The sequence below is a fragment of the Amphiura filiformis genome, chromosome 4, assembly GCF_039555335.1.
Source record: "Amphiura filiformis chromosome 4, Afil_fr2py, whole genome shotgun sequence".
Taxonomy (NCBI): domain Eukaryota; kingdom Metazoa; phylum Echinodermata; class Ophiuroidea; order Amphilepidida; family Amphiuridae; genus Amphiura; species Amphiura filiformis.
In genome coordinates, this window is record NC_092631.1 from 79,592,925 (window position 1) to 79,604,146 (window position 11,222).

Here is an 11,222-nt window from a genome sequence, read left to right on the forward strand (position 1 = left end):
TCACAAACGTGTTTGAAAAAGTTCCCATCCTAGAAGATGAACAAATAATTATATCACTGCTTTTTAACGGTTGAATTAGCGTGAATTGTTTCAGTTGCTTTCCTTTTGATCAGATGGTGCTACTTTTTCCGTGTCGGTTTGATCTGATTGCTGTTATATGAAAACAGATATAAAATTATAATTATAAGTCAAATATACAAAATAATACGAAACTGATACAACAACAATTAGCATGATATTCATTACAAAGGGTTCACAAATTATACATGTTATAAGTTCCCCTCTTTATTGACTTTTTAAAAATACATTGAATACTTTATAAAGTTATAGCATATTTTGGTTTATACACCAGGTTGAATTTACAATGTGTTGCCCTTTGGTCAATATTCAACTCTCACGAAGCAGTGGCGTAGCGTAGGTCATCGGGGGGGGGCTGACCATGATGGATGGTGGGGATGGGGTGTGCACCGGGCCCGATGGGGAGGAGCACTAGCCGTTTTTCGGCAATTTTCCTATGTAATTTATTACACGTGACCCTATGACGATACACCACTGCCACAATAAAAAAAAGTGAGTAGGTTAGGCCTACTACATATTCTAAAGTTAAATGGACCGCAGTTCAACTTTCAAAACAGCATCTTTTGATTCTTTCTTAAATAATGACCGAACACAACGTTGTGTAAAATAAAATGTGATAACAATAACCGTTATATTCTTTTTCCTAAATTTTGTAAAATACTTTCAGATTTATTTTAAAAAGTCTTAAGGGAACTTGGAACTTTATGATAGTGTGTTCTCTGTAGGTACTTAAAATCAAAATCTCACCAGAGATCATACTGTCAGTGTGATATCTCCAGTTTGAAGTTTCTTGTGGTATATAATGTTGCCTTTTGATAAAGACTTTGAGATTTTGCCGGTCGAGTATTCATATGGAGCAATTGATAAGTAATGGCGAAATTGGGTGCGTGGTTACTTCCGTTGTAGAACTTTGGCGCGTTCATTTATTTCCGGTTCATTTATGTTCCATTTTAGAGTGGTGTGTCTTTGGTTGCATTTGGTTTTCGTTCTGACATCGACAATGCAAGAAGTGAAGCATTTGCACTAGGTGCTCTCTTCAACTGTTCTGATGAGTCGACAGTAGAATTGATGCAATGCTTACGAGAACAAACCGAAGATGAGATATTACAAGGCGGGCTTCAGGTAAATGTACAGTCTTTCAATAGCAGGTTCAAACCTTTTTTGAAGTGATAATTTGGTTTTTTTTAATGTTATGCAAGTGTTAGTGGGAATTTTGTTTTGTTTAATATGCTTTATACGTTCCTTTTTTTGGAGTGGAAATATAGAATCAAGATCTCCTTAAAAAGACTTGTTCCTGCCTGAAATGGCTCTTCATTTTATACCAGTAGCCCCCACCCTAATTTCAATCCAAAGCGACTATAGTTGTTTGGATGCTGCCGTTGTGTTGCCGTTGTCATTGTCACTAGAGTCACTGATGTTTCAATACGGTATTCGAGTTTTATAGACTTAATAAATGAAGATCATGACAGCGGCAAAGTTGATGATGATGGTAATGATGATGATACTGCTGCTGCTGAAGGTGATGGTGATGATGATGATGATAATTGTGGTGGTGTTGGTGGTGTTGGTGGTGGTGGTGGTGGTAGTGGCGATGGTGGTGGTGGTGGCGGCGGTTGTGGTAGTGGTGGTGGTGGTGGTGGTGGTGGTGGTAGTGAAAAGTATACGTTCCCGTAATTGATGGTTATTTTCTACACGACACACCACAAAATTTACTGAAAAACAACGAATTTGCAGCGGTGGGCATTATTCTGGGAACAAACAAGGATGAGGGATCCTCGTACGCGTTAGGCGCGTTTCCAGAAGCTTTTAACGATCGAACGTGAGTCTTGATTTATTATAACATCTTTAAAATACAAAACCTCACCAGATAGTGTCTTCTTCTTCTAACTCTTCCTCCTCCTCCTCCTCCTCCTCCTCCTCCTCCTCCTCCTCAACATCATCATCATCATCATCATCATCATCATTATCATTATGAGGACACGGTGGATCAGTGGTTACGGCCTTGGACTCTGTGAGCTTGCTCGACGTTCGTGGGTTCGAGTCCCCGTCCCACCACCGTGTTGCGCCCTTTGGCAAGGCGCTTTGCCTCGCTTGCCTCACCAACCCAGGTGCATTGGGAAGCTGGGGGTAGTCACAGTCGTTGTACTGATGAACCCTGCGCCATTTGTAGGCTGCAAACGTGGTTTCGACATATTGACGGCGGAATAAATGTAAAGCACTTTGAGCCTGTTATGTGGCATAAAGCGCTATAAATATCAACATTTATTTAAAAATATCTACGTTTATCATCATCATCATCATCATCATCATCATCATCATCATCATCATCATCATCACATCGTCACAAATACAGACTGACAGGCAACCAGACAGACAAAATAATATAGTCTTACATTATACTTGTAACCTCAACCTCATGACCCTGTCCATGGGAAACATTAAATTGCGTTCTTATTTTTGTATTGTATTTTATGATTTCTCCTGCGAGGTTATCCAGGTTCTGGTAAATCGACACTTGCATTGAACTTTCCAATACCACGAATGCGCGCAGCGATGTGACACTAACGCCGTCGTCGCTTATGACGAAAGGCTCGGCCTCTGGGTTTGAAAGACTTGAGTTATGAACGTTTATGTTACGTTAATTTCCAGGTGGTGTATGACGTGCATTCCCTAAATTCAGTAAATTTTCATCGTCAACCGTGTAATTGAATGGGATTATTTTGACATTTTAAAACGCTTGAAATATCACAAACAAATAGGCCTATGTTGATAAATAATATAAATACAAGCTAAAACCGTTGGGGTTCGATAATGAACCCCACAAAACTAACCGAGTATATTGGAAAATGCCATACGGCCGGGCGGTTTCACGAGTTGCCGGCTCGATCGTGTCATCCGCCGCCTGTTAATTTCTATACACGTAGGTTTACAATGCTGCTACTTACGTAGTCTTTCCTGATACCGGATTGCCGTGCAATAAAATTCTCCATGCATGCAGTTCAAAAATGAGAAAAATGACGCACTAGAATAGTGTAGAATGGACAGAATGAATAGATTTTCTCTACATGCAAACCACTAATAATTTTATTTAAAAAGTAAACAATTCAAGTTCTGTGATTTTGAAGGAATGTTTAATTTAGTAAGCTATAAAAAGCCTATGATAGTCGTTCATCTGAAGTAGTTATTTATTTAATATTTAAAGTAGACCTATTCTATCAATCTTGTCCATATTTCTGTGAGACTTTTTAAATAATAACATGGAAATAACTGCAATATTTTATCACCACAGGCCACCGCCAATGAACAGAAGTTTATATGAAGAAACATGGCCGATGTTTACATACGGGTATGTCAATGACCAATTAGTTGATGCCGTAGAAACGCAATACGTTGATTGGTCGATAGCAGAATCCCCGGATGCAGATTATTTGGATACGATGATCCGTCAGATTACAGACCAAGCTTATTGGGGTCCTACGGATGAAGTGGCTCGTGCTCATGTCGCCTTGAACGCAACGGTTGGTTATGCTTAAATGAATTTATCTTTAGTTGTAACGGGGTTGTAACCCAACATATAGGCCTATTTGATTATTATGCCTAAACTCATCCTGAATCAATAGAGTAAAACAAAAAATAACCACCCGATTTGGATTCGTTTCTATATTTCAAGAAGCATTTCTTCGATTGAAAATATTTTTAGCATGCATCATCTACAGACTCATGGCTATTCATAGCCAGTGGTTCAAATCCTACAGGTGTTCTGATGCATGAGTAATCACACATGAATGGAGAGATTGCTGATTTCAAAAGTGGCAAAAATGTGATGCGATCAAGCCAAATCAGTCGGAACTCGGAAATATTGATTTTGAGATATAGCCAAACAAAGGAAATTTTTCCTTTTGTGACCTCTTGTTTTGGAAACTCTTTAATTGCTCATATCTTTGGAACTGGTTGTTTAATTTCAATGGGATTTTCTGCAAACTCCAGCTTTGTAAATGCTCTTTACTATCCTATAGGATACTGAAAATTTATTATTGCCGAGTTCCGACTGATTTTGCTTGATCGCATCACAAATGAGTACCTTTTTACAGGAGGATAATTTGTCATTTTATGGTGTTGCTAGCATTCTGATAATTTTTAGTAATTTTCAATTTTGATATCATGCCTCGACTGTCTAACCAGAATAGGACAATTGCAATCGGGCACTTGCATTATAATCATGCACCCGGTATCAGGTAAACTTGCATTTATATCGGGCAACCATTATTAGAAAATACATCACTTGGATTACAATCGAGCACCAGTTATCAGGAAAACGTGCATAATAATCGAGTACTTGAACTTTTTGTAACTTTTGAATTAGTGAACTCTTTCATTTAATGTGTGCGCATTCAAGCATGAAGCCAACTATACTAGGTATGAAATCGGTGTCTTTGATGATCAGATGATGCATGACAAAAATCATTTCAATTGAAGAAATACCTACTGAAATATAGAAACAAATCCAAATGGGTAGTAATTTTTGTTCTTCTCTTTAGATGGAAATAAAGTTTCGCCAGAGACCGGTACATTCAACCTAATGGTCTATGTCTGTGTAATTTAGGTTGGGGAATGGGTTACCGTTTAGGGCGTGAGTTTGTACAACTATTACAATCTATCAACGGACATTGCATGACAAAGAATAAATTGTTATACTGGCATTTTTGACCAAGTTAAAATATACCTGATCAAACTAGCATCATCACTCCAAGTTTTTAAGAATTCTTTTTTAAAATCGTTATTATTAACTTGTTTCTTTCAGGTCTATCTTTATTACATGACACATGTACCAACAGTATCAATCTACAACATACTTAGTCTTGGACCTAAATGGTTGGGATGCACACATGCTGAAGACGTTCAGTTTGTCTTTGGGCATGCATTTATTCCTGGTGTACAATTTTACAAACCTAAACTACCAAGAGATGTCGAAATTGAGCTTTCTGTTAAGCTTATGAAGTACTGGACAAATTTCGCCCAGCACGGGTAAATAAGATTCTTTTATTAATCAACGAAACTTCAACAATCAGTGTGCCTTTGTTTTTAGGGGCAATTTTATAATCTGTTCCACATTGATTTGGAGTAACCTGTATATTATCATTTGAGGGGTTCATTAACTCCAAACTCTCACGAAGAAGTGAACAACCACACTCATTAATTATCTTCCCTATCGAGGTCCAATGCCTTTTAACCTTTTCCCAAACTTCCAAGATCATTTTCATATTAGCATCTCTTATAGTCATGCGCGTATTTATTTTTTTGGGGGGCTTTGGGGGCGCCAGCCCCCCGGGGTAAAATTAGGGGGCGGCAAAAAAGAAGGGGCGGTGGAAGATAAAGGGGCGGCAAAAAGAGTAACAAAAGAAAAAAGTGTGGGCCTTAAGGGGCGGCAAGAATAATTATGAAGGAAAAAGGGCGAAATATTATTGAAAATTAATAAAAATATTCCTTTTTGACTGTCAACAGGGTGACAGCTCTAAGCTGTGTGGGTATTAGGGGGGTGTAACACCTGTAAAATAAAACTTGAAAAATTTGGTGACAAAATTTTTGCTCGTACCCCCCTCCACACCCCCCCACACCCCCCTTAGCCCCCGGGGTAGGAGCAGCCACGTACGCCACTGATAGTTGTAGTATCTTCTTATTTTTCAATCTTGATTATAGTCCGCAGCTGACCAGAGACCTTTTGGTTTGGTTTTCGTTGTTTTTCTGTTTCTTTTTGTTTGTTTTTTTTTTGTTGATATTTTGGGATAAACATCATGAAGTACGTATAGATAGATCTAACTATAACGTAACTAAAATTGGGAGCAAAACGTTACTCAATTTAATATTTCGTTCCTTAAAAAAAAAAAAATAAGAAAAAACATCCAGCAACACTTGTTGATAAGGCCAAGTAAAATAAAAAACATGTTTGAGAAAAAGGAGGAAGGGGGGGGGGGGCTTTTTATTTTTTATCGCAAAATCGGTGTAAATACCCATAATTAGAGCTGTTTTAGCGTATACAATAATGCCTGGAAAAAGGAGGAGGCCTCTTTTTATTTGTTGTTCTGAGAGATAGGGGGGCCCCCTCTAACTATCACAAAACCTTATAAAAGTGTTTCTTGTATATAACAAGGCTATAGAAAGCATCTCTACTTCCTAGACATATTTTTTGAAAAGTTATAACTGAATTTCAAAAAATAAAAATAAAATTGAAGAAACCTCAAAAAAGGAAGCGGGAGGGGACGTGAAACATGTTTTATTTTTTATTAGGCCTAATTGATATTGGCAAGAAGCGAGCATTTACATGTATTGAACAGGATGTGAAATTCGTCATTATCTATTTATACAGTTTATCAAATGTCACCCGTTTCATGATAAATCCGGAGTAAATGTCGCCACCACCAACCGCATCACGTTCAAAATTCTGGAAAAAAAATGAAAGGGCTGCTTTCTACATGCAAACTATATTTTGCAAATTTCATTCTCTCTAATTTGTTTAGTACCTAATCTTGTTGATCATCTTGTTTATTTAGGCTTGAAACAAAAATAATAAATACTTAACTTTGAAAAAGGTTATATTGTACAAATGAATATTACCGTATTTGTACCAGATAAAAACCGTCTATGTTGGAACATTGGTGAACATTAGGCATTTTTCAAATGCAAAATGTCTAAACATTAGTATTATCACGCACTGTTCTAAAATACTGATACCCATAATACCTGTTCTGTAATGGTATGGGAAAATATCCTAAATTACCCATCCTATTTTGTTTTTGGTAAGCCCATTACATCATTAACCATGCATGCAGGGATGTAGAAAGTGGGGGGGTGGTGGGGAGTACCGCTCCTAGGAAATGATGATCAAAATTGAGGAAATGAAAATAGAAACTTGCTCCTGAGGAAGAAATCGCTTTCCTTGCCAATAACAGTTTGTTATAACTTATCTAAATAATACCGAAACTTTTCCAATTTCAAAATCCAACCTTCTATATTTCCATACTAGGACACCCAATGGTGATGGTGATGATGACCTACCACATTGGCCAACATTCACCATTCCAGATCTTTCATATAAAGAGATTTCATTAGACTTGCCGAATGGACGTGTCCTGAAACCAGAATTTTCCAACTTTTGGAATTATTATATTCCACGACTCATTACTTTTACAGGTAAGTTTGAAATCTTATTTTAAAAACAATGAGGAAGTTAATTAAATTAAATTTTGTGACAATGAGATGAGATGAATTTGAGATCATAAGATACGATGAAACTCATTTCGAGACAATTGGGGGAGATAAACGTTCACTTTGAGGTGATGAGTATAATAATATGAAATCTCATTTCAAGGAGAAAATTAAATTTCATTTTGAGACAAGGAAATTCATTAAATCTCATTGAAACAACGGGGAGATGAAAATCAAAATTATTTACCTGTTATTTGTGTAAACCACAGAATTAAAGAAAGTAATTCTGTGGTGTAAACACAAAATACCATTATTCCAAAACGTTTTATCATATGCCAAATTTGGGATATGCATTCGAAGCAGAATTTATTTCTGCGCATTAATTATGACATCTCATTTATTGCAACTTTCATCTGCGACATCTATAACATGTTATAGATGTCGCAGATAAAGAATTGAAACCCAAGGTTTGCTGCAAAATCCTATAGCAAAAAAATAATTCTGTTTATGCTTTATCTGAAAAATGGTCTTTCTTTTCCATTCTTTGCAGAGGATCTTGAATTAGCACAAGATGAATGGCAGACTAACATGAATGAATGGAAGGAGAAATATCTACCAAGATGGAAGCAAGAATTTGAGAAATATAAAAGTGAACTGTAAACTCAACAGAAAACTATTCCATTTCATTTTGCATGGACTCAAAAATATATTGTGACCCGGTCTCACAAAATCATGAACATAACTTTTCATTGAGATGAAGGCTTTTGAGATACCATAAAAATGTGTTAAATAAAGGTTGTAGTGATTTTGGATGTGATACCAATATTACTTATCAAAACACACATTATGTTTTAGAAAAGGGTGATTATCATTAATTGTATTTCTACTTTTGTTAATCCCGTTAATTCAGTAATTTTAGGGAAAATTCGTTGCTGTATTGCTCAGCATTGCATTGATATTAAACATCTATAAAGATCCATTGACAAATTGCAATTATTGCATACCAAATCTTCACAGGTAGTGCATGATACGCAGCGAGCAGAAGCTTGGTCAACTATCCAGTTATAAGCAATTATATCGTGGTAACTTTGCAACTCGGCAAGATTCGGCTTTCTGCATTATGATACAAAAACAAATTCAGGGGCGTAGCAAGCGGGTGGACGAAGGGCCCGAGTGTTTAGGGGCCCCGAGCAAAAGTGAACATGAAGTGGGTTATAGGGCTAAATAAAGGAGATGTTTAAAGGGCCCGCTCTGTCCCTTGTCCATGGCCCCCGAGGCTCTTACTACGCCCCTGATCAAATTACAGGTGATCATTTCAAATCTTAAAAATGTCAAAATGACATTATTCCGAGCTTTGTCGGAACGGGTCATATTTCCTAAATCATAACAAAGGCAGTGAACCGTATAAATACTAAAGCACAATGTCAGGTCAGACGCATGTTTTTGTCAAAGGAATCCATGCATGCACAATATTTCTATTGAATTGAATTTGTGCATAATTGCTTTTCAACAAAATATGTCTGAAGCTAAATATAACTCATGACAATTCAGTGATCTAACTTTAATATTGTCAATGTCATCTACCAAACTTCATGCATCAATAATATGAACAGGGCTGTACGAGAGCCAAGAAAGTTTAGTGAATAGAAAGGCCCCGCAAATAAGTTCAATAACTTTTCAAGCCTGATTTGAGCACTCTGAGTGTGCTTCGGCACAGAATGAAAAAGGCAAATTAACACAGTAAAATACTTTTAACCCCAAGCAAAGTTTATTCATATAATATCGATAAGCTATAATACAAGCAAGATATTGTTTATCAAGAATACATAATTAATTGCCATTGTGAATGTTAGATCCATTGGGCTATTTCAAAAAGAAAAAGGTCTGTCTGTTTGTTTGTTTTCTTTTTACGGAGAAACAAGCGAAAGAACGATGACACATCCCAATAAATGTCTAAACTTGTTAATAGGAATCTATCTATGGGTGTACTTTTTGTTCGTTTGTTTTTACGGAGAAACGGCAAAAGACAATGTCTAAACTTGGAATTTGAAATCTATTGAACAATGAAAATAATTACAATGATATAATTCAGCAATATTGTTTTGAATTTTTAGGATGATTTCACTTTCATCTTTGGCGAGTACGTGGGTATATAGCCTAATTATAATATTTCTGAAATAGCCCAATCTGACAAATCTGTTCCGTAGTTTTGTTTGTTTGTTTGATTGATTGATTGATTGATTGATTGTACATATCTGTAGTTAAATTTAATCTGCAATAGCACCAAAAGTATCATAGACAATATGGGCTAATTTGATCCTTTTCCTCGCATCCTTATTCCCAGCTAACAATTTTTCGTTGTTACAACGTTGTCTAAAAGTTATATAAAGTCGTACAAACGTAATATATGGACGTTGTAAGTACGTAAATCTGTGAACTCGTATTAGTGTCGTGAAAACGTTATTTCCGAACGTTAATGTAACGTCATTATGACGTTGTTTCGACGTCAAGTTGTGAACGTCGAAACAACGTCACTATGACGTTATATCAACGTCCGAAAATCACAACACGAATACGAGTTCACAAAATAACGTAATTACGACGTCCGTAGATTACGTTGTATCGGGGTCAGACCATGACATTTACACGGCGTTGTAATAACGTACTTTATACGTCGAAACAACGTCATAAATTTGCGTACTAACGACGTCTGTAGATGACGTTGTATCTGGGTCAGTTCATGACTTTTAAACCACGTTTTAACCACGTGCTTTACACGTCGAGACAACGTGATTTTAAGTCATTATATTAACATCCGGCAACAATGATGCTCAATCCCAAAAAGGGAGAGCGTATAAAAATTTAAAGTTTAGAACTTCAGGAATAGAAGTCGTTACTTTGAGTTTCACGCCTAAAGGCGATCGTCACACGACACGATGAGAAAATTTTGGCTGGACAACAAACTCCTTGGAATGGAAGAATTTACATTCCATGGTGTCAATATCTAAACTATTTTTCAGATACGTATTTGTGTAACGTTTTATGAACGTATTATTCAAACGTTGTCACCAGGTCTGGTCAAACATTGCATCAACGTCGAAACAACGTCATTACAACGTCATAATGATGTTATATCAACGTCCAAAAATCAACGTCGAAAATAACGTTGTCACTACACGAATACGAGTTCACAGATTTACGTATTTACAACGTAAATGACAACCTAAGTCCAACGTCCGCGAATGTCGCGAAAACGTAGTGTGTTAGCTGGGTTAATTATAGAGAATGATTTTCTGCAGAAGGATCCACTTGCTATTCCGACGAATCATAATTACTAGTATTCCATACACCAGTTCGGAACAATGATCCTTAGGAATCTCTAAAGGCATCATAATTGGACGGGGAAAGTGAATATCAGGGAAGGGTCCGAAAACATGACTACAATTTTTCCAAAATTGAACATTTTCCTGATTTCCTATATGACTGTGAAAGAGGGGAAGAGAAGGGGCGGCAAAGCCCAAGACATGCCTAAAAAATGCCCCTGGTGATTGGTGTCAATCCGTCTTGAAAAGTGTGTGTGGGTGTGTGTGGGGGGGGGCATTTGGCCTGAATTGTTTTTTTTTAATGGCAGAAAACAACAAACAATGGGTCATTTGCCAAAAGGTGGGGGACACGTTCCGTGTCCATCCCAGGATCCTGATACCGCCACTGATCCTGATTGTCCTGCTATAAGTGATCCCTCAGAATCGCAATCGCAAATACAGAACAACTTTAGAAAAGCTGACGGGCGCCACCCTATAACAGCTCGTAACTTTTTTTTGCTGAACCCATACATGTAGTAGTATCCCATGGGTACTACAGGGTGTCCCCAAAAAAAGAGGCCTCTCATTGCGCCCTCTTTTTCTCCTATTTCTGAAAATAAATAAAATAAATGATTAGAT

General features: G+C 37.0%; 1 protein-coding gene across 1 annotated transcript; it reads left to right on the plus strand.

The window, feature by feature from the left end:
• Nucleotides 1-3,374: 3,374 nt before the first annotated feature.
• LOC140149946 (acetylcholinesterase-like) lies at nt 3,375-8,002 on the plus strand. The gene is made up of 4 exons (XM_072171957.1): nt 3,375-3,596; nt 4,880-5,103; nt 7,100-7,266; nt 7,832-8,002. Exons 1-4 carry the CDS (start codon nt 3,378-3,380, stop codon nt 7,939-7,941), a joined length of 720 nt encoding a protein of 239 aa, XP_072028058.1. The 5' UTR covers nt 3,375-3,377; the 3' UTR covers nt 7,942-8,002.
• The last annotated feature ends 3,220 nt before the right edge of the window (nt 8,003-11,222 follow it).

Excerpts from the sequence above, each read along its gene's own strand:
- LOC140149946 (XM_072171957.1), top strand. The coding sequence starts at position 3,378 with ATGAACAGAAGTTTATATGAAGAAACATGGCCGATGTTTACATACGGG. Across the intron at positions 5,104-7,099 it reads ACAAATTTCGCCCAGCACGG|GACACCCAATGGTGATGGTG; the intron begins GTAAATAAGATT and ends TTTCCATACTAG. Across the intron at positions 7,267-7,831 it reads ACGACTCATTACTTTTACAG|AGGATCTTGAATTAGCACAA; the intron begins GTAAGTTTGAAA and ends CATTCTTTGCAG.